Below are 23,582 nucleotides of genomic sequence, written 5' to 3' on the forward strand. Positions count from 1 at the left end.
TGATTAGTATACCATAAAATATCTGGATTTTAGATATTTTTTTATGGCCTTAGAAGGCAGACCTTCTTTTACGGATGACTTCACTTTTGTCTCCAGTGCTATTTTGTTTAAAGCCTTATTTGTCCTCTATTAAGTGATCTTTCTAAGGCTTTTCGGCATGTCTCTTCCAATTGGGTTGAGAAATCTTTAAGGAAATTAATAACCTTGAGAGTCAACACGGTCTTTTGCTACTGCATTTGCTATGACTTCCTATGAAGGCAAAATACAAAGGAAAATGTAGAAGTGAGCACTCAAGAAAAATCCAAACACACCTACTGTCTTCTCATGTTATTATACTTCCTTATTGCTTTTAATGAAAAAAATCCCTTCTGAATTGCAAGGGTATTTTAAGCCACATGAATCAGTATGCCCTTTCAGCTGGACTTTTCAAGGAGACTTTTTGAATCCTGAAATGATTAACAGTATCTGAAGTGAAACTGCACAGCCTGTGTGGTATGGTGATAGTGGGTGGGAATGCGTATTAGTCTAGAGTCCCCTGCTAAGATTAAAACCAAGAACTCCTTCCCCATTGTCCCTTACTCATGGTGGGCCTGGGATGTATTTTCAGAAAGAATTACTTACAGAGCACTTATAAAAACAAATGAATCACCCTCTTCACTGTGCTTATTTCATTTTGGGAAGTTTCTCTACTAGGCTGTTAATTGGGAGATTCAATCAATTTAATAAGAAAAATATTTACTCTTCCTTTGAAGACCTCAGATACACTTCTAATTTTTATTTCAAACTTCTTTGATGCTCTTTTCTAGCATGTATTTTTACTTAAATCAAATATTTTAATTTAGCATGAGTCATCCCTGTGGATTAACGACTTTCCGTTCTACAGCATGGTTATATGTGATCACTATGTGTTTTCAATGGTGTATCTGCTATTCCAAAGATCTCCTTGAACTTCATACACATTAGAACTGGCAGAGCCTCCTGATACCTGGAGTAAAAACTGAAAGCTCTGGAAGGAGGTGCTAACAACCTCAAATTCAGAAATTGTATGCTTGAGAAAAATAAAATCATCTTGTTAGTTATGCCCTAGATTAGGCCTTTTAATGCCATTANATTTATACAAGTTTTTGTGAGAAGGTCTTTACTGTGTTAGTAATATGGTGAATATTAAGCTAAAAATGAGTCATACCGCATTTATTTCTTCTTTTTTGGTGGCTGGGAGAATAACAAATAGCATTTTCATATGAATAATCAGGTATTACTTCTGGTGCCATGGGGAGCTATGTGGAAATTGAAAGTATATTGGTTATGAGTAATAAGTTTGAGAACTGTGTTGTTTTGGCTCATAATATGTAAAGCATGTGTGTATGTATCTGTTTCTACACAAACACATTCTAGTACCCTGATATGTGCTGCATAATCATGTGGAGATGTTAGTTGTATCTGGAATGACAGTTGGCACCTTCTTAGAGGCATTTCAAATATTTTTAAATCTGGCATCTTACTTAGAGCAGTTATCCACTGTTCTTTTCAGGATGAATTACTTACTGCAGGACTAGTGGTAAAAATTCTTAAAGATTATGTTAAGGAAAAAAACAACAACTCTATTGTTTTTTGAAGGAAAAAAAAACATGTTATTGATTTCAGTTTGCCTTTCTCATTATCTCTACATTTGTTCTTTTTATCAGTGAATGAAAAACATTTTACTCTTTCTTGTAATTTTATATTTTGCTTCCATTTATCTTATAAATGCAGTGAAGTAACTCACACATTAATCGCTGCAAAGCAAATTCATTACCAAAAAGATAGGGCATCGAAACTATGGCTGGGACACCGTTTTAATTCAACCACCAAGTGTTTTGATGTGAATACATTTGATGGGTTTATATAGCCAGTGAGTATTCTTCAACATTGGCTATTTTTTTTTCCATTAACAAACTGATTACCATTTATGTGGCAAATGCTGTCTTAGGTGCAGGGAATAAATGACCTTATATTTTGGGGGGATAAGATAAGAGATTAAATAAATCAGAGAAAATATCTTGGAATCTTGAACAAGGTAGTAAAGGCATGCCTAGCATAGAAATGTGTTGGGGGAGGGNTATTATCACTGCGCTCTTCGCAGGTGAGGCAGTCGCTCACGGGCCATTGGACGGCCGCTTGGGAAAGCTCATGCCCGCTGCTGGCCATCCCCATTGCAGTCTACTCCGTCAATGGCGACTCACGGCAGCCCAGCTCAAGGAGCTGTTGTTCACCATCTTTGCTGTAGAGGGCGTCACTGGTCCTCATATGTGGGATCCGAACTGGGGCCCTGCTGCTCAGAGCTGGCATCCCAAGCCAACTCCTAACCAACGTGCCACTCGGCCAGCCCCAGAAACCATTTTTAAATTGTATTCTAACCATAAAAGTAAAAATGCCATAGAGGCACAAATGTTCATCTATCTGCAATAAAAACATGATTCATACAGTATGCTTACACTAATAAAAACAGAATTATTTGGATGAGTAGAGTATAATATTGATTTAGTCCTTTGGTCATAAACTCATGAGATATTTTTTTTTCTCTTTATCTGTGAAAACTAATTTCAAACATGAGTGTCATTTTAAAACCTAAAAAACAAATGGTTGTTAATCAGGCTGATGTTGTCAGTTGGAATGAATCCTTTGATAGCATGAACATACACCCACCAACATGTCTGTAATCAAAATCATTTCAGAGGACACTAGACTGCCACAGGCTTCCCACGGCCTCACAGCTAGACAGTGGTGGTCTTGAGGACTGATACTTTTCATCTTTTTTGAAGATGGACACCCTCCCTCCAGTTGTCACCCTCAGGAAACCAGGAAGTATGTTAAACTCTCCAGTGGACTTGGAATTACACAGCATCAAGACAGTGGAAATATACTCTCCAATATTTTGATTTATTTTGAAGGAGAGTGGGAAAAAAAAGAAAAAAAAATAGAAACCGTTGGATGGAAGTTGCTCACAGCGTGGCCAAACAGCTGGCTGGTATTATATCCCCAAAACAGCTTGGGACTAACTATGCTCACAAGATCTCTTGGCAGAGTAGTTCGATGAAAATACCAAAGCTGTGAGAAGTGTTCCTTTGCTGAATCCTTTGTGTAGCTATCACAGGGCTTATTCACCTACATGAGAATAAGTACAACATTTATTTAAAGTTTCTGTATATTTAAATGAGGAACTTACTGATTTCATGTACAGCCACAAGCACGGTTCACCATAGAATTAGCACCAAATAAACCTTAATAATTTTCAGAAACTTTAACCCTAGACATGCAGTGATTTCCTCTTTTTTATTTTTTTCAAACTCTTTTAGGAGCATTCAAGGGAGAGCTTGATAAAACAGAAATTTAAGCATGAATTCAAGAGCACTGGTGATTTTTTTAGATGCCAAAATTAATTTATTAAATTAATAAAGGGAGCTAATTTTTAATTGCTTCATATATCTATTCATGATTTTAACAATTAATTGGTAGCTTCTTAAGTAATGCAGACAATTTAATTGAATACATTTCTGGATCATCTGATAGATGACAGAACTGTTGAATATATAAGATCCACTTTGCTGTTTTAGAAATTTTTACATTACAGCAAGGATATCCAGTAATTTTAGATTCTGTGTTTTAGCAGACCTTGCATTCTATCATCCTCAAATGTGTTAAGTGAATTTATTCTTTACTAAGTATCCAAGGTAGACTCAATTAGGTGGGACATTTTATATTTTTATCATGAGGCATTTTGAGTTTATACTTTGTGACATCAGAATTAGTTTCTCATCTTGGAGTTTGCTGCATTTATTTCTCTAGTGACTCAGTAGTTTATTGCCAGTCAGTTTGTAAAATGCTCTCAGGGATTATCTAAATGCAGGATGTTAGGAATGGAAACACATATCATTGCCTCTGCTGTCAAAAATGTAATTAACACACATGATATATCATTTTGCAAAAGTAGATGAAAACTCTAGTGGGTGATCTCATGTCACAGTTTCCCCAGTACATACGTGTTCCCAAACAGCTTCCAGCAGCACAGGACTCCTTCCGTCTTGCTTTCTGTCTCTTTAGCCTCCTGTGCATGCGTGTGTGTGTGTGTGTGTGTGTGTGAGTGTGTGTGTGTGTTTGTGTGTTTTCAGTCCAAAACCTATCACTCAATTTCAATTTCTTTAACAATTTTGATTTGATTTAATTTATTGCATAGGTAATAATGCATTTACAAAACAAAACAAAAGTGAAAGTGCTTCTTCCTATCAGTGTATCAAGAGTTTCCTCATTCTTTTTCATGGTGCACTAATTCACTATATAGATGTATAATTTATTTAACCAGTTGTACATTGATGGGTATTAGAATGTTTTCAATCTTTTGCTATTACAAACAATGCTGTCAGAATATATATACTCTTGTGTGTGTGTGTGTGTGTGTATGTGTGTGTGTGTGTATGTATATGATAATTTCCCAGAAGTAGAACCTTCATAAGGGTTTGTGCCATTTAACACTCATACCTGTAAGTGTATGAGAATGACTTGTACCCCCTCAGTCCTGCTGTCAGGGAGTATTAGCAGTATCTTGGGGATTTGACCACCTGAAAAAAAAGGAAAAAGTTTATTATTATGGTTTTAATGAACAATTCTCTGTTAATGAATGAAGTTCATTCTTATCAAAAGTTTAACAGCCACTTATATTTTATTTTTTTGAATAATCCCCTTATGTCTTTTTGTCTGTTTTTTGTGTTATATTGTTAGTCTTTTTTTCTTGTTGATTTATAGGAGTTCTTTAGGTGTTAGGGAAAATATTCTTTATCTGTGGTAGTTATTTTTATTTTACCAAACTGGTTTATTCCTGCTCTTGTGAAATCCTTGTGAGAGCATGCGGGCTTTATGTACATTTGGAAGGTAGTTTCTTGGCAATTTCTCCATTTCATAAATGGATAACAGTATAATTAGATTTTATTTCTTATGGTATCACTTGTTCTAAATTATTTTCCTAACAAATTTACCATTCCACCCAAATTTTATTTTATTTTCATACATCTACTTTTCATAGATTGTTATACTCTTGATACTTTTTTATTTATTACATTTATTGGGGTGACAATGCATTTCTGTCTTTTTGATGGAGCAATTACTATAATAAAAAACAAACAACAAATGAACAATCAATTGAAATCTCTCACTATGATCTGTCTAGTTTTCCTTGCAATATGTCAATTTTCACTCTCTATATACTAAGGCTATATAATTAGATACTTTCAAGTTCAGAATTATTTTAAGTATCTATGAGCTCCTGTTTTTGTCTATTTTGTAACTTTTTCTAAAACAAGTTTTCTGGTATCCCAATGTATACCTGATTTGTAAATAATTTTAAGACACAATAATTTTCAGAAAAAGATTAGATTGCTTTAAGAATTTATGGAAATCCTAGGAAGGTCGAGCAGATATAATGTCTTGGAACAGAGTAATACAGGTAATTGCAATATGTGGAGAATAACTAAAATATAAACAAATGAATTGCATGTAGATGTATTAAAAGGTCCTTAAAATTCCTCAATTACTTCACTACATCTCAGTGAGTAAACATGAACTTGCATCTGAATGATTAATTGGGAGAAAAGAAGTGTATTATTTTTTGTTTTCTCAAGAAAAGAAAATTAAACCAGATATTTCATTTTTAGTAAACATAATTGTTAAATTTTTTCCCACATTGCCTAGATTCACATCTCTTTGATCAATGGAAGACCAAGTGCTGATGACCCTTCTCCTGAACTGCTAGAGTTTACCTCCGCTCGCTATATTCGCCTGAGATTTCAGAGGATCCGCACCTTGAATGCTGATTTGATGATGTTTGCTCACAAGGACCCAAGAGAAATTGACCCCATTGTCACCCGAAGAGTAAGTTTTGATGAATTATATTGCAGCCTGTGAATGATATTGCACCCTTCTTTTTAACTGCCTGTTAAATAATTTTAAAAGCTATCTTTCCATGATTCGTAGGAGTGGTTATTATCAAAGACTTTAAATTTTGATAGACCTTTTGTTCAAATTCAAGCTCAGCCACTTATTAGCTGTATAACATTTATCAAATTTTTTAATATTTCTGAACTTTGACTTCATCTTTTGTAAAATGAAGATCATAGTGCCTACTTCATAATCTTATTTTTGAGGATTGTTTTGTCACTTTAGGTTATCTGAGCTACTTTTATAATTAGCTTTGGGGAGTTACTATAGGAAGTTGAAACTTTTTTGGCTGCAACCCACACTATTAAATACATTTTATATCATCATCTTCACACACACACACACACACAATAAAACATACATACACACCAATAAGTCTTAAACTTGAATGTGCATAAAATCAGCTGGTAATATCATGGTAATGCAGATTCTGACTCAGGAGGTCTAGGGCAGAGCTGAGAAACTGAAATTCTAGCAAATTCCCAGTAATGTTGATGTCACTGGTCTTTGGACCATTTTGTCCAATGAAAAAATTTAGTGTTCTGCTTTACTAATGAATCCCAAGCCATAGTTTTAAAAAGCACTGCTGGAGGGGAAAACTGATTCTATACACTGTTTTGTTTTCCTTTGTGCATAGAATATCAGAAAAAAGTTGATAGCACCCTTTCAACAGATCTTTGAAAACAGGAGCTAACAGAAGTGCTGTGTTCCAGTTTTAAATTGGAATTTGTGGGATTATGACATAGATGATCAGCCCAGGTTGCTGTGAATGATAATTGCACTTCCCCCTGTTTATCCTTCGCCACATGCACTGGTTTATGTCACCTCCCATATATGCTGCTATTAGACATTATTACCAAGAGAGTCAATTCAGCTACAAGTCCATAAAGTAAATCCATGCCAAGAGGGTATCTACTGTATGACTAGAGGTGCAAGTGAAAGTCGATTGTAGGAAGAAGTTAAGATTGTGGGACAAAGCACTTAGTTCCAAAATGGTTTCACTGAGGTCAGACTTTTGCTAACAGTTGCCAAATTAATGGACCATTAGGCTGAATATTGAAGGGCAGTGCTTTTCATGGTTTATGAATATCCCTAATAGATTTTCTCTTCTTATTAAACTATCCACACCAAACCACCATCATTACAAAATAACTTCTAAAATTTTATGATTCCCATATATGTTCATTGTTTTAGTGTCCATATTTTCCAAACCTAAAATAATTTTACCTTTTATTATACTTCATGTATTGTAAATTGTCTTTTGCTGAAGTAATCATTATTTTATAGCAATGTTTAGATTCTTCACTTGTTAAAAAAATTACTTTTAATTATAATTTTGACATGACTTAAAAATATATACAGAGGAAGACTGAATAATTTTGAAGTGAAATTTAATCTTCCCTGACAGTATATCTATCAGAGAGGAAAAAAATCAATGGAAATAAATGTATTCCTTTTAATCATCTTTTGCAGAAGGCATAATGGGGACTGGGGTGAACATCCATTATTTACGACTTCATTGTACATGAGCCTTTAAAATAGTGTGGTAACATTCAATACTTAAATATGTTTTTTGAAAGTAAAGTTCAGTAAATATTACATGTACATTTAAATATATAAAAATAGGATACTGAATTTCAGCTCCTCTTCATAACTCAAAAGTGAAGCATGATACATGTATGTTTAAAATAGATTTTCCAATTTTAGGAGCATCTGCAAAAATGACCATATCAGCTTTCCAAGCAAATATCCCTGTTTGTGTCTACATTATTACATGATGAAGTTAGTGAAAAGCAAACTTTTGCATTATCTCAACTTCCTAGCAAGTTCCATTAATTTGAGGTCTAGGTATATCAAGTAAGGTAATGTAACAAAAATATTATAAAAGACACTATATGTAAAAAATAAAAACAAGCAAAACAAAGAAGAAAGAAATGGAAAAGGGGAATTTGTAATAAAGGAACTCAGATTTGTGTCCACCTACTTATTATCTCTAAATGTTTTTATGTGAATAATTGGAATAATAGAACTGTCTGCCACTGAGATTGTTACTTGGATTCATTATGGTAATGAAAAATACTCTCACAATTATAAAATATTATATACACATTAATTAAATTTTTAATAATAGTCCAGTTCTATAATTATAAATCATCTTTTAAAAATAACTTGGTAGATTAAAATAATCAGAAACATAGCTCTATATTAACTTCAGATGGGGAAGTAATTGCATGGACATTTTAACATAGTAATGAAAAAAGGTGTTATGCACATCTAATTTACTCCTCATATTATGTTATTATAATTCACTCTTGAGAGTTCTTTTTTATTTCCTTCTTAATATGGGTAAGAAATATATGGTTATGAGCACATTCCCTAAATGTGTTGATTCTTTGCAATTCTGTCAAAACCATTTGCATATGATTCATGAATACTGAGGTTTTGGTAATGACAATAAAAAAGGTTTCCTTTCAAGAAATTCAAACAACTTTTATAAATAATTATTACAAGTTGCTCTCAAAAACAGATACATGAACTTTGTACTGTCTGTGGGAAAAAACATTCTCAAATGTCCATCTAACATAAATTAGAGGCATTCATTTTTGAAGCTATGATTACAGTGTGAGGAGTTAGTTTTTTGATCCCTTCTGCGAGTTCTCTGTCCTGCAGGAACACAAACGTGCTTCAAACTAAGGATAAAATCAGAAAGTAAAATTTTTAACTGAATGTCCCCTTTTGTTGCTTTCACCTTCCAGTCATCTTAACAGGATTTCTCTCTCGATTGCTTTTTGCAGTATTACTACTCGGTCAAAGATATTTCTGTTGGAGGGATGTGCATCTGCTATGGCCATGCCAGGGCTTGTCCACTTGATCCAGTGACAAATGTATGTATATTTATAGGACACTTAGGCAAAATGAATCTCGGAACTGTAAAATGCTTCATGACAGGCTTTGCCCACAAGGACGCTCTGTGAATGGGTGTCAGGTCCCCACTTAGCGTAACAGAAAGCTGTGCCAGGGTGAAATAGAGCTGGTGGTTAGGATGATAGACTTTGAAGTCAGCCATCACAGTACTAGAAAACAGATTAGTTGTTTTCTTTTTCTTTTTTTTTTGTTGTTGTTTTTTTTCAAAAAAGACTCTAAACTAGTATATCTATTTTGAAAACCCGCTAGCTATGACAGCATGCTGTATGATTTAGCTTTGGGGAATGCCTGCCATCAATCAACTTGACCATTTATTTTTAAAGTTTTCAAAAAAAATTAATGCAAACAAATGAAAACTGGGTATGGAAGTAAATATAAATGGCCGTGTAACAGGAGATTGAGGTAGGGCCGGGGCCATAAGGAGTGGGGTGGAAGAGAGCATTGAAACTGCCAGACCAGAGCATGCTGGAATGATTTTGGGTCAAATTTTTCATTAATGACAACATATTAAGTGAACATAACCTAAAAATAAGATGAATGAGCATCTTTTATTTTCAGTCATAAACAAACTGGTGAAATACAAAATCATTTGCTGTACAGTATATGGAAGAAATATATTGAATAGTGAGATCAGTGAACATAGCTCCCTACATATAGATTTTTTTCTCTTACTAAAACTGTAATACAGAAGGGATTTTTTTCCCTCAAAGCTAGTTTTCTGACTAATGCATCATAATGTTACCTCCCAGGGAAGGTTCAAATGCCCTGGTGTATTTATCTGGGTGGGTCTGTGGTGTTGCTATCTGCAGGGTGTGGGTGCTGTCTATCAGGTGTAATGAGGGCAGTGTTTCCTGAGCTTTGAGAGCCCACAGGGTAGCCTTGGAGGGACAGTCCCATGGGATGAATCGAGAATGTTCTTGGAGCACACACAGACAGGAGAGTCAATCCTGGGACATTTGATTTCTGTTATAATTAAATTTTATGCCCTTCGATGCCTGGGATTCAACTCCCTCCCTTCTGCCCACACCCCCAAATGTTAACAGTACTTTGAGGGATGCCTTAAAATGGATACAGCCAACCCAGAAAACTTTCTCACGCATCAAAGAAGGGCTCTCAGTCTTCAAGACCACTTCCAGTTGGGCCTCTACTCTCTTCCAAGTTGAAGTCCAGTGATTCCAGAACAAGGCTAGACCTCCCTAATCTCGTGTTGATCAAATATATCTGCTCTCAAAGCTGATACCTCCTCCTTCCCAAACTGACAGGAGTTTTATGTTTTGGTACTTATTCTAGAAGTTTTCTCTTCACTCTACCTTGCTGGGGAAGTTTTTAATTTATGGTTCTAAAAACTGCTAAAAGTATGCTTTCCCCCTCTTTTTTACTAGAAATCCCGCTGTGAATGTGAGCATAACACATGTGGTGATAGCTGTGATCAGTGCTGTCCAGGATTCCATCAGAAACCTTGGCAAGCCGGGACTTTCCTGACTAAAACTGAATGTGAAGGTATGTTCCTGAGAAGCCAACAGCATGTGTAATTCTTCCTTTTCTAGGACACAGGTAATATAAACATGTGGTGGTTTCAGGTAAGCATATATTTCCAGTTTCTAAATTTTATCCAAGGCAATTCCTGGTAAGCTCTTTTACCCTTTTTCTGTTACTCAGTTTTTCAGATTGTTGTCATTTTCTTTCATTTTTTTTTTTCGAAAATATTTACCAAACACCGGAGAATTTACCATGGTGTAAGGATTATGAGACATAGATAGAAGCATAGTATATAGTTGTCATCGGGGTGAAACTGAAGTTTACAGCATAATGTATATGTAGACTAACAGAAATGTAAAAAAAGAAAAAATCAGCAAAACGTAGACTGTTGAGAGACTGGATTTCTAAACTTATTATGTTTAGAAAATGGTTCTGAAACCAGTATAGTTCCAGATAGTTCTGCCTGTTCCCTTTGTAGCCTCACTCTACCCCCACCCCCTAGTAAATGGCTTTTGAATACCCATCATGTAATAAAAGGAGGAAAACCAGAGGGGAATGATTGTACCCTATAGGCTACAGATGGTTTGAAACAGAAAAAAAACAAAAACTTTGATTCATTAGTTAAACTTATTGAAGGGTGGTGGTATTTGGGGGCAGTACCTTGGAAGAGTATGAGAGTAAAAGGTAACAGAGATGGCAAGAAATCAAATTCGTGGAACAGTAACATTTATCTTAATAAGTATTAGTATTTTAAATGTATCATTTCTCATTAATAACAATATAAAATGCTAATATTAGAAATGGCATCAGTGATAATCATTAGCATAAACTATGCTTTAGCAATTATTGTACAGTGATCACCCAGAAAAAAGCCATTATGAAAAACAGTAAAACAACTGGCTATGCAAACATGTGCCAGCAAATACTCATTTATGCTTTAATATTATCACTTTTGAAGACAATCCATATGTCCAATTTTTCCTGAAGGGAAATACCCAAGAAGTGTAGCAAATGGCTTTATAGCCTGATGTTGCCAACTGGACCAACATGGCGACAGGGATGCTAGAGTAACCTGTGCCTCTAGACATCTGTTCAGACTAAAACAAGACCTAAAAACAAAGGCTTGTGCTAAACTCTAATTCCAAGGCCCAATTCAACTGAGTTCAAATATTAATATTTTGGTGAATCAGTCCTAACCACATTGCTTTTTTTAGTTCTGTAGGTATATATGACTTCCAGAGCAGGCTTGGTAGATACATTTTTTTTAATTAATACCAACTCTATATATTTATTAAATGTGTTTATCATGTATCAGGTGTCAGACATGGTAGGTCTTTAAAACTATTAAATCATAGCAAACTTTAATCACAAAATATTCTGCAACCATAAAATATATTTTCTTTTCAGTTTAAGATTTGGCATATACTGCCCATGTATTGGGTCCCTTCATTTTCTGCAATCACCTGTTTTGCTTTTTGATCTGTGTCGGTCTGCTTGTGATATATTTCGGTTTAGAGATCACCCATGATTACTGAGATGTATGTGAAGGAATGGGCCATTCCCCCTCCCCACTGTTATGGAGGGGAATCTGATGTCCTACCCCAATCTCTTGGTTCTCTACTGCTTCTCCCAATGAGAGTGAATTTATGTTAATTGCCACCCATAGATATTTGCTCTCAAACTTCTTTAGATTTTAATTAAATTTCTCTTGTGCTTGTGGAATATCGGCAATAAGGGGAGTCGTATTTACATTTGATGGTAGGGATTCTTCCTGTTGCCTCTGACATTCTATCACAGAGTTATAACTATGTAATGTTAAGTGGATCTGCAAAATCCTTTGCCACTCTCCACTTGTATATATGTGTTTAAACAAGGAAAGAAAAAGTATAGGTCAAACTTGTTAGCAACAGGGATGAACAAATTAACATGAAAGGAGATTTCTACTGGCTACTATACACATTTTTTAAAATGGTGGAATTCTGAAAAAAATTTTTTTGTGTTTGGGGCAGATAGGAGGTTTTATTTCCAAATTGAAAATATATTTTTTAAACCAAAAATTAAGATAGAAGTCTTAACCATCAAACTTTGTATAAATGTCATGTATTCTTAAAAGCTTATATGAAAATTTTCTTTTCCAAATTACATTGTGTTCCAATCATCTTAATAGTTAGAAAAATCCATTTGAGACATGACAAATACTTTTATAAAATGAATTGATTTGAATCTTCACCAATCTATTTTGTTTAAGACATGATATATCTCTAAAGAGCAAAGGATATTTGTTCCAATGCAAAGCCTATACTAAAGGACAGTTTCAGTTTCGTGTCTTGGACATTCTGTGAAATGGCAAACTGCTGACGACAGAGGGGAAATGGGTCTTTGAATGGGCACTATCCGTGTCCTCTGAGGCTCTGCAGGAACGAGGCCCTTAGAGACCAGCCAGGGCTGGAGGCAAAAGGGCCCTCTCTGCATGGAGTGTGAAAAAGACTGCTGCTGAAGCATCAGTGTTTTATCTACATTAGCTAATGTTTATAAACACTCTCAGCAGCACTAATTCTTGATAATGTGAGAATAAATTTGTATTACTCTCTATTTCCCTCTACTTATATTGGCAGCAAAAATCTTGACTGCTTCTTGCACTATATTTTTACAAGAGGATTTTTAAGAATTCTTTGTTTTTATGGCTTAGGTGCATATCATTGGTTTTCTTTAAGAATTCTTGTGTATTGTCCTAATGATATAAAACTGCTTGTAATGCCTACTGATTTACATTTATTACTATATGTTCTGTAGACTAAAGTTCGAAAACTCTCCATCAATATAGCAAAAATCTTATATTCTAAATAAAATTTCAACAGACTGGGGAAAGCATTTGCAACAAACATGGCAGAGATAATATCTTTACTATATTAAGAGGTATTACATAGCAATAAAAAAAGTCAATAAACTTGTTAAAATGAGCAAAGACCAAAACAGGCATTTCTCAGGAAAAGAAATGACTTAAAACCGTATAAAAACATTATCGCATTCGTAATTAAGGAAGTACCAATTAAAACAATGAAAATACTCTTTTTAACTTATGAAAGTATTCATTCTACCACTCAGCAAATGTTTGAATGCTTATGATGTCAAGGAACTGGATTAAAATGGTTGATGATGTACAGTGTTGGTGAGGCTATGGGAGGGCGAAGAGTTTCATCATCTCTATTGGAGAGAGGGTAATTTGACACAGCATTTTTGGAGGAGAATTTTTCAAGCTAATTAAAATCAAAATTAAAATTTTGCACCCCTCTTGACTAGAAATTATTCTTGCAGGAATGAAGGTGTTAGATATGCTTGTATAGCTGTACAGGGCATGTTACCGTGATCCTTGTCATTTACTACAAAATTGCTAATACAACTCCTACTAACATTCATGGAGCTGAGTATGAAGTCTCAGGCATTGTGTTAGGTGTATTGGAGTCTCAAAACAACCATAAAAGATAAGCACTGAAATGATACTGAGACTTGAATTTTCTCCTCTAAGTCACTCAGTTGTCAAATGGGGAGCAGCCTACCATTAGAACCTTCACTCCTACCCCTACCTCCACCTCCTCCTTAAGCAGTGTTGTTTACAAAGGAGAAATATGGAAACAGTGTAACTGCCTACTAGTGGGATTTGATATGCTAATAGAGAAAGAGCTATGCTCTTTACTGTTGATAAAATTCACCAGTATATAAATGTCCCCTATTGAAGGGAAAAAGAAAGATTGAGTTGTATGCTGTACACACATACCACACACACACACACACACACACACACACACACACANTCTCTCTCTCTCTCTGTCTCTCTCTCTCTCTGTCTCTCTCTCTCTCTCTCTCTCTCTCTCTTCTTTCTCTCTCTCTCTCTCTCATAAATTTGTGGAAATCAATGTAAGGACACTTAAGAAACTCAAAATCTGAGGAAGGACACTCAGCACATTATCTTTTTCCTACTTCCTACCCTAAATCAATTCTACCCATTTTTCAAAGCTTTACCCAGTTCTTCCTGGGGAAGTGATGTTCCACTTTTCTGTACTGTTACAAAGTGACATGAAAAAGAAAAGGAGAAAGAAGAGAAGGGGAAGAAGGAGGAGGAAATATCAACTGAGACTTATTTTTAAAGCCTTATATTAATGATATTACATGCATTTTCTCAAAGCTTTTTAATATCTGGTAATTATTTTTGATCACTCCATGTTTTACATGGAAATGGAGCATTAGTGAAATTAAGAGGTTCCCTACATCACACGGTTACAAAGTAATAGAGAGGACACCCAAATTCAAGACTGGTGCAAGAAAGCATAATCTCAGCCACTAGGCAAATCAGCTCTCGTTTATCCTTGTGATTTGGTACTTATCATACCTCTTATCTCTCTCATCAGATAGAACTTGAAGGGACTGGGACAGTGGTTAGTTATGCAGACTCTGGAGCTGGGTTTAAGAGTGGTTAGCAATACTGATTTGGTTACCTTTTACAAATTCCTTACTTCTCTGTGCTTCAGGTTCCTAATATGTGAAAAGAGAGTAATGATATTACCAGATACATAAAGCTACTTTGAGAATTAAAATCAGCACTTAAAACATTACACACACACACACACACACACACACACACACACACATATAAAACAAATCCTGTTTTAGTTATTATTAGTAGTGAAAGAAAGGAACTATATCCTAAACAATCTTTTTTGCCCATAAGATCTCTAACAGAGATTCACACATAAAAATCATTCATTGCATTTTACCTGGGTGTTAATCAATCAGTACCATAGTTCAATAATTTGTTGTTTTTCATAATAGGAGATTGTAGGTTGAACTATGTGAAATTTCAGTTTTGTGGGATCAAGCCAGTCAAATATTGGCAATTTCATATGATTCAGTTTAATTTATATGTTGTAATTATTTGAAGTTCCATTAAAAAGTGTGAACTTCTAAATATAGCCAATAAATTCAAACACTTTTTAGATACTTTTGTGCTGAATATATATGTATACATATATATTTCTCATATAGTATGAAAATCTATAATAGAAAATGATTTTTAAAAAATATATCTGAAACCTGAAATTAACATTTGTGAATTTATTTTTCCCTAATGCAGCATGCAATTGTCATGGGAAAGCTGAAGAATGCTATTATGATGAAAATGTTGCCAGGAGAAATATGAGTTTAAATATACATGGAAAGTACATTGGAGGAGGTGTATGCATCAATTGTACCCAAAATACTGCTGGTATAAACTGTGAGACATGTATGGATGGCTTCTTTAGGCCCAAAGGGGTAAAGTATGCTTTTTCTTTCATTAAGTGTTCTTTTGTTTTTTTCATATAAAGATGTATTATATGGAAAAACAATTTTGATAGACTTCAGATCATAAAAGGTGACCAAGAATGTTTCATAATGGAAACTGATATAATATTTGAGGATATGATATAAAACAGTTCCCTCTCTCCTGAAAATTCCATTTTGTCTCATTCTAGTCAATCCCAACCCCAGCCAAACTCTGTTCTGATTTTTAAAACATAAATTAGTTTTGCCTTTGAGTGACGGTCATAAAAATGAAATCATAAAGCACATACACTTTTGCATCTACCTCCTTTCATTCGACATAACATTTTAAGATTTATCCATGTTGTGTCCATCAAGAGTTCCTTTAAAAAAATGCTGCATAGTGTTCCTTTTCATGAACATACCATAATTTTTAATCCATTCTTCTGATGGTGAGCATTTGGGTCATTTCCAGTTTTTAGATAGATCCTGTAAAACAATTTTATATGTCTTTTAGAGTCATGTTTTATTTACTTTGCATAAATATGTAGAAGTAGAATGCTTGTATCAGAGGGTAGGTATGTATTTGACTTTATAAGAAACTACCAACATTTTGCTAAATTAGTAATAACATTGAACCTATTCACCGAAAATATATAGGGGTGCCAGTTCTTCCATATCATCTCTGATATTTGGTGTTGACTATCTTTTTGAATCAGCCATTTCAGTGGGTATGGGTATAGTAAGTGTGGCATAATAATGGGTATAGTAAGTGAGTGTTTGACAATCACTAAGTCATTCCCATCAATTCTTGGTTTTACAGCAGATCTACTATTATGAATTCATAGCAGATTTCATGATGATTTAATTTTCATTATAAATGCTTATTGGCTGTTCCAATTTCTTCTCTTGTATAGCCTCTGTTTAAGTCAGAATATTCTTTATTTATTCGAGAAATATTTTATTTTTAAGTTTCAGGGCTATGGCCCAACACACAAGTAAATCTTTGTATGTTGTGTGAAATAATGATTGAGATCTACAAAGGTTAACCTCTTGTTCTAGCTCTAATTCTGGGGAACTAATTTTCTTTTTCACCTCTGGATTGTTTTGAGGCATTTTTTTACATTTATAAATGTATTTTTATTACATTTATTGGGGTGACAATGCTTAGTAAAATTACATAGGTTTCAAGGTTACAATTCTACATCATCTGTATATTGCATTATGTGTTTACTGCCCAGGGTCAGTTCCCCTTGCATCACCATATAATTGACTCCTTTACCCTCTTTTGCCACCTCCTCTCTCCTCTTACCCTCTGGTAACCACTAAACTGATCTCTATGTCTATGAGTTTTTATTGTCTTGTTCATTTGTTGCTTTCAGTCTTATATCCCATGTATGAATGAAATCATATGGTTTTTTACTTTTTCTGTCTGACCTACTTGCTGAGCATGATAATCTCAAAACCCACTCTTGTTGTTGCAAATGGCAGTGTTTCACCTTTTCTTATAGCCAAGTAATATTCTATTGTATATATGTACCACATCTTCTTTATCCAATCATCTATGAAAGGACACTTTGGTTGTTTACATGTCTTGGCCTCAGTGAGTTATGCTGCAGTGAACATAGGGATACACATATCTTTAGAGATAAAAGTTTTTTGGTAGATATTGTGAATACTATACTGTAGAGAAACGATTCTGTTACTTTCGTTCTAATTAGTGCTCAACTTACTGACTGATTGTCATGAAATTGTAGAAATTTGCTTTTACATTTTGTTTGGGCAGATTCATTGAAAGCTCAGGTGTTTATGCCCTTTCTAGCTAGCTCCAATTTCTGTTTGCTTTATGGTGTGCAGACCTGAAACCTTACCCAGGTCATGTAGCTTTTCAGCTATTGTTTTTCACTGGACTCCTTGGAGTGTCTCAAAAGAGTGTATGATTAAGGGATCAGTTAAGTATTAGGGGGTAATGATATGCATATTTTGGTGTTATCCTTATGTGAACATATATCTCATCTAGTGTATTTTTTTTTCTTTCAAATTTTAAATCCTTCCAATTTCAGCCAGTCTTTGATTATTCTCCCAAGTCCTTGGATTTTTCTGTTTTGTTCAGAATTTATCATTGCTATCTGAGGTGGTACTGGATGCATACAAGACACTCCACCATTATCAAAACTGGAAGCTTGATAAGTTTTTAATTGCAAGTCAAGTACTTAAGTAAATCTGAGCCTAGATTTTGATATTTTTATAATTACAAAAATACTTATGCTATATTTTTTTGTTTAAAAATTCAATTGAAAGTGCTTAATATTTGGGTGGAAGTCCATAGTATTTTTATGAAAATGTAGAAAGAAAAGTTTCATACATTGCAATTTTACAGCTAAGTAACTTTCCTCTTACATTTATTGTCTAAAATCTAATTTTAGACTTATCTACTAAATACTTATATTTGTTTCAATAAAATATATGCATATGAATACATATGTATATACATATATCAATGTTTACTTTAAGTACTAATAATCTGAATTGTTATGTGAATAAAATTAAAAATCAATGTAAAGTAGATATGTTTATAGAATCTTATATGAAAGTTTCCTGATCAACACTCTAATTCAGGCAGTTTACCCTAATTACCAAAAAGACAGATAATGAATTAGGAGGATTTGATTTACTCAAGCTTATCACTGGAATCATAAAATATATTTATAAGAACAAAGATTTTATCTAAAAGAAATTTTTTACCATATGCCCACAGAACTTTTTTTTCATGTCTCAGTGGTTTTCTCTGTATAGAAAGCACTTCTCCCTATTCTACTCTCAAATTGCTACTCATACTTCAAGTTCCAGTCGAAATGTCACTTTTTCTGTGAAACATTCCTTGACTTCATTTGTTGCATTATTGCTCCTTCTTCTTTTGCCCCGTAAAGCTCTACTTGTATGTCTATTTTATCACTTAGCACATTCTGTTTAATCAATGTCTCTTAAATCTGTTATTCCTGTAAGTTTATTTAAGGCAGAGATTAGGCCTTACCTTGCTGTTTTGCACAGTCCTTACTTCATAATGGGGGATGAATGAATGTGTATTAAACAGATTTGATTTTGAAGCTCATCTATAGACATAGTTTATTGATATTCTATCACACATGTAAATAACTCTCTAGTTATGACACTTTGACTTTTATCAGTAAACAAGTTTTCATTTGTAAATTTATCCTTGTCATGTACATATATGAAAGGTATATTTTAGGGGGAAACGTGTGTGTGTGTGTGTGTGTGTGTGTGTTTGTATATATATATATATATATGTATATATAATATACTGAGGGCGCCAAATAAATGTATATACATTTTAAGGAAGGAAAATGTATATATATTTTAGGGGGAAATACACACACACACACACACACACACACACACACTAGTATTTCAGTATTTCCTAGGTAAATAAATCAGTTTTTTTCTTATCCTATTGCACCTGTAAAATAAATGTCACATATACAGTATATTAATACAGTCTAGGTTTGTTTAATTAAAATATTCTAACATTAAAAGCTACTAGTTATATTGAGTATTTAATATATATGAAGAATCTTATGAGATGCTTTATGTTATTATTCCTTTTCATTTTAGTAACATCACTGTAGTTGCTAGAATTGTCCTCATTTTGCAAGAATGTAAATAATTGCAGGAGGCCACATGGCCAGGAAGTGGCAACACTGGAATATGAGCTCAAGTTTTCCTAATTATGGGATCTACATTGTTTCTTTTCAGGTTGTGTTGCCTCCCCAGAAAATTAGATTTTAATTTAACTATTTATTGTTGTTTTTTAAGCATCAAATATAAATTTCTATTTAATTAATTATATAATGATCACTGTGAAAAAGTTCTTGAAAAATAAATTTTGGGGAAAATGATTCATTTTGAACTACATTTTAATAAAAAACAATCAGGAAGGTTTTATTATAGAATGCATATTAGAGATATCAAGCAAATATTATTTTTGTTATGATAATGATACTGTGATTGTAAATTAGAGAGATGTATACTGAAATGTGTAGGGATTAAAATACTCTTCTTTGGGATAGTCCCAAAAACTTCAACACAGCATAAAATCTGATGAAATTTACAGATAAATCTTTATAATTGTTGAATAATTCACTTTGAAAATTGTTGAATTTAGGTAACAAATACTTAGGAGTTTATTATATTGTCCTCTTTATGTTTGTGTATCCCTTTAGAAGAAATGGATTTTAGAAATTGCAAACATATTAAAAGCAATTTCTTATATTATAATTTTTTCTATATAATTTATTACTATGTATTATTAAAATTAATTTGTCCTTAAAAGTTTGCTGAATTTAAAAATGTTAGTGTTTTTATTGTACTTGATTAAAAGCATTTTAATGTTTTTGTTAGGTATCTGCAAATTATCCAAGACCCTGCCAGCCATGCCATTGTGATCCAGTTGGTTCCTTAAATGAAGCCTGTGTCAAGGATGAAAAACATGCTCCACGAGGTGAGAGCCATAGTAGAAGGTCATTGTTCTGATGAGAGGACAACTAAAACCCAAATATGATCTTCTGGGAGAACACTTTACAGTAAATTACATTAATGTAATAAATTTATTCTCATATCTCTCAAATTTCACTCCAGGAAGCAGTTTTTTCATCTCAGTAATTAATTTCATGTTTAAGCATAATTCTTTAAAAACAAGAAGAGCTCAATCATTTATTTTGTGTTATATATACATATTTACATATTTATGCATGTGCATCTTCTGTCAATCAAAAATTGGTGGTATAAGTAATTTTTTATGTGTTATTTATTAGATTGTCTTGTAGCTTTTTCATTTCTATCACGAAATGACAGCATTCATTGAAGGATATGTTCGCTGTAATGGGGAGAATGATTAGAGGACATCACATACTAAGTTGTAGTCAGTAATACGGAAAGCAAGGAGTGTTTTAAAGGATGAAAAAAGATAGTAGGCATGAGTTTAAGAAGAGAAAGAGGCAGATGCTAATATAAGCCAATACTTCCTTTGGGGATTGAAATTCATGACTACCTTCAAACATTAAGGAATCAAGTGCCAAAATAACTCCTTGGTATAAGAGGTTTAGGTGCTACTTCCAGGAGAGTTGCTTGCCGAGGTTAAATAGAAAATTCATGGAATATATCTGGAATAGTTTTTTTACATGTCTATGAGTGGGTTCTTCTTTTCTTTGGAAGGACTAAAATATACCATACTCCATTATAGGTTTCCCCACCCCCACAAAGACTTTCAATTTAAAAGACTGGTAATATTTCTTTGCACAGTTTAACTCACTTGCTTTCTTCATAAAAATGTGGGATTATCAATCTAAGCTATAAAGCCTTAAATCCTAAAAGACTTAATATCTGTTTATTTTAATATTCAAATGGTGAATTTGAGGTAATTTTTTTAATTTTGTGGTCCCTTATCCTTTTGTACTAACAAGTACCATTTTCAGTAACAGCAATTAACTTTCTTCTCTTATTTTAAAATAAATGTATTATTGTTTAAAAATTATAAAATAAAAAAGTTGAAAAATAAGCATATAATGCAGTGGTAACTTAGCATAAATAATGCTATTAACATTTTTGTGTCAACTTTACATAATGAGTTTTTCTGTTATCTAAATTGTTTTTAATTAAAATTTATTGGGGTGACAATGGTTAGTAAAATTACATAGGTTTTAAATGTACAATTATGTAATACATCATTTATATATCACATTGTGTGTTCACCACCCCAAATCAATACTCCTTCCATCACCATATATTTGACCCCATTTACTCTCTTCTACCACCCCCCACCCCCCTTACTCTCTGGTAACCAGTAAAGTATTATCTGCATCTATGAGTTTTTATTTCTTTCTTTGTTTGTCTTGTTCCTTTGTTGCTTTCAGTTTTATATCCCACATATCAGGGAAGTCATATGGTTCTTGACTTTTTCTGTATGACTTACTTCACTTAGCATAATAATTTGAAGATCCCTTCATGTTGTCCCAAATGGCACTATTTCATCTTTTCTTATGGCTGAGTAGTATTCCATTGTGTATATATACCACATCTTCTTTATCCAATCATCTATTGAAGGACACTGGTTGTTTCCATGTCTTGACTATCGAGTATTATAATTTTAATAGAGTTTTTTCCTTTCTTAAAATGCATGTACATTTTTTGGCACCTGTTTTTGGCACCCTATTTATGTATGTATGTATGTATGTATGTATGTATGTATTTAAAGAGAGGTTGAATTTTGTATAAAATTCTGTCACCTCTGATATTCATAATTAATTTATGAATTTCATTTATTGTAGCAGTTGGTTAAATCTAGAAGTAGTAATTTATGTTAAGAAAACAAGACTTAGATAACATGTGCTATGAGAAAAATTGAACATTTTTATTGATTTGTCATGGATAAGCTACAATAAATATTTATATTTTTATATCACATAACATAAATATTATTAGATTATTCAAATTTTCTATATCTTTAAAAATTCATTTATATTTTTATAAACATTTGAAGTGGCAAGATTATCATTCTCAGTCATTGATTTTGGACAATTTTTCTTTAATTTCCAATAAACCCTGTTATTTACGTATTGTCATGCTTATAATTAATGCTTATTCAGCGCATAAGTATAAAAACTTAAATCATGTTTTATATTGTATTTTTATCAATGTAAAATGAGAGCTTGTCCTGTTAAATGTGATTGAATTTTACTTTGGCCCTTATTAATGTTATTACAACAGTTTTTACTTTTCTATATGCTTTCCTAATGTATAATTACATTCTTTTATTTTTAATATCTCTTGTCATTTTGTGTATCTCTTGTGAACATTACATGCACGTTTTTAATAGAAACCATGAGACTCTTTAACTTTATATATAGTTAGTATGTATATTTGAAATTCTTTCTGTCATTCTGTTTTATGCTATCTCACCATAACATTTTCTTGCTTTTTCTTCTCTTCTTTTCTTTTTTGACTGGACTATATTTTACTGATATGTCCTTCTGTCTTTCCAGATTTTGAAGGCCAATAACTTGTATTTATTCATGTATGCATGCATTTTTTTTCTATTTTTCTAATCAAAGAGAAGAAAAACTGTCTTCTGCATTTCTCTATTAAAAAAGAAAAGTAAATTTAAACTACTCTCATTTCCCTCCTCTATTTTTTTATTTTCAAAATATCCATCCCCATGAACACTCTGAGCCTTTTCTTCGTTGTACTAAGTGATGTTGTATTTATATTGTTTTTGTTAAATTATTGTTTTAAATAGTATATTTTTACTCCCAAGGAACTTTTCTATCTTGTCTGGGGGGTGGTTAAGAGCCAACAGGTAAGCACAGATTACTTATTCTTAACCTAATATCATCAGTCAGAGTTATGGAAATTCCTTTGTGATCATTGCAGTGGTTTTTCTATCTATAGCCTTAATTTTGGTAGATGCTAGGAGTTTATGAGGTTTTTTGTTGTTGTTGTTCTTAATATTTTTAAAGATACTTAGAAAATGCTATGTATACAAATCATAGCAGCTTCTAAGTAAACCTTATATTCTTTGTTTTTAACTTTTCTTTTTTGATGTACATCATGAATCTAATTTTTGTGTGAAAATAAACTTTCAAAGTCTACAAAAATTAAAATCTTAGCTAAATTATGTATTTGTCTTAAAAATATTGATATATGGCTCATCTCCCCTTAGGTCTGGCACCTGGGTCCTGTCATTGCAAGCCTGGCTTTGGAGGGGTGAGCTGCGATCGGTGTGCCAGGGGCTACACTGGTTACCCAGACTGTAAACCCTGTAACTGCAGTGGCGAAGGAAGCACAAATGTGGACCCTTGTTTCGGACCTTGCAACTGCAAGGTACGTTGTTTATTCTGGTA

General features: G+C 33.2%; 1 protein-coding gene across 1 annotated transcript in view; it reads left to right on the forward strand.

The window, feature by feature from the left end:
• Positions 1-23,582, forward strand: part of LAMA2 (laminin subunit alpha 2) — a gene marked incomplete at its 5' end in the record, with an annotated part of 435,223 nt that overhangs the window by 86,912 nt on the left and 324,729 nt on the right. Inside the window, 6 exons of the mRNA XM_019630849.1 lie at positions 5,722-5,901; positions 8,763-8,852; positions 10,275-10,392; positions 15,500-15,678; positions 20,086-20,185; positions 23,402-23,562. Of these exons, the coding sequence (XP_019486394.1) occupies positions 5,722-5,901; positions 8,763-8,852; positions 10,275-10,392; positions 15,500-15,678; positions 20,086-20,185; positions 23,402-23,562 (828 nt within the window). The remainder of the gene's footprint in view (positions 1-5,721; positions 5,902-8,762; positions 8,853-10,274; positions 10,393-15,499; positions 15,679-20,085; positions 20,186-23,401; positions 23,563-23,582) is intronic.

The sequence above is a fragment of the Hipposideros armiger genome, unplaced genomic scaffold (assembly GCF_001890085.2).
Source record: "Hipposideros armiger isolate ML-2016 unplaced genomic scaffold, ASM189008v1 scaffold_957, whole genome shotgun sequence".
NCBI lineage: Eukaryota > Metazoa > Chordata > Mammalia > Chiroptera > Hipposideridae > Hipposideros > Hipposideros armiger.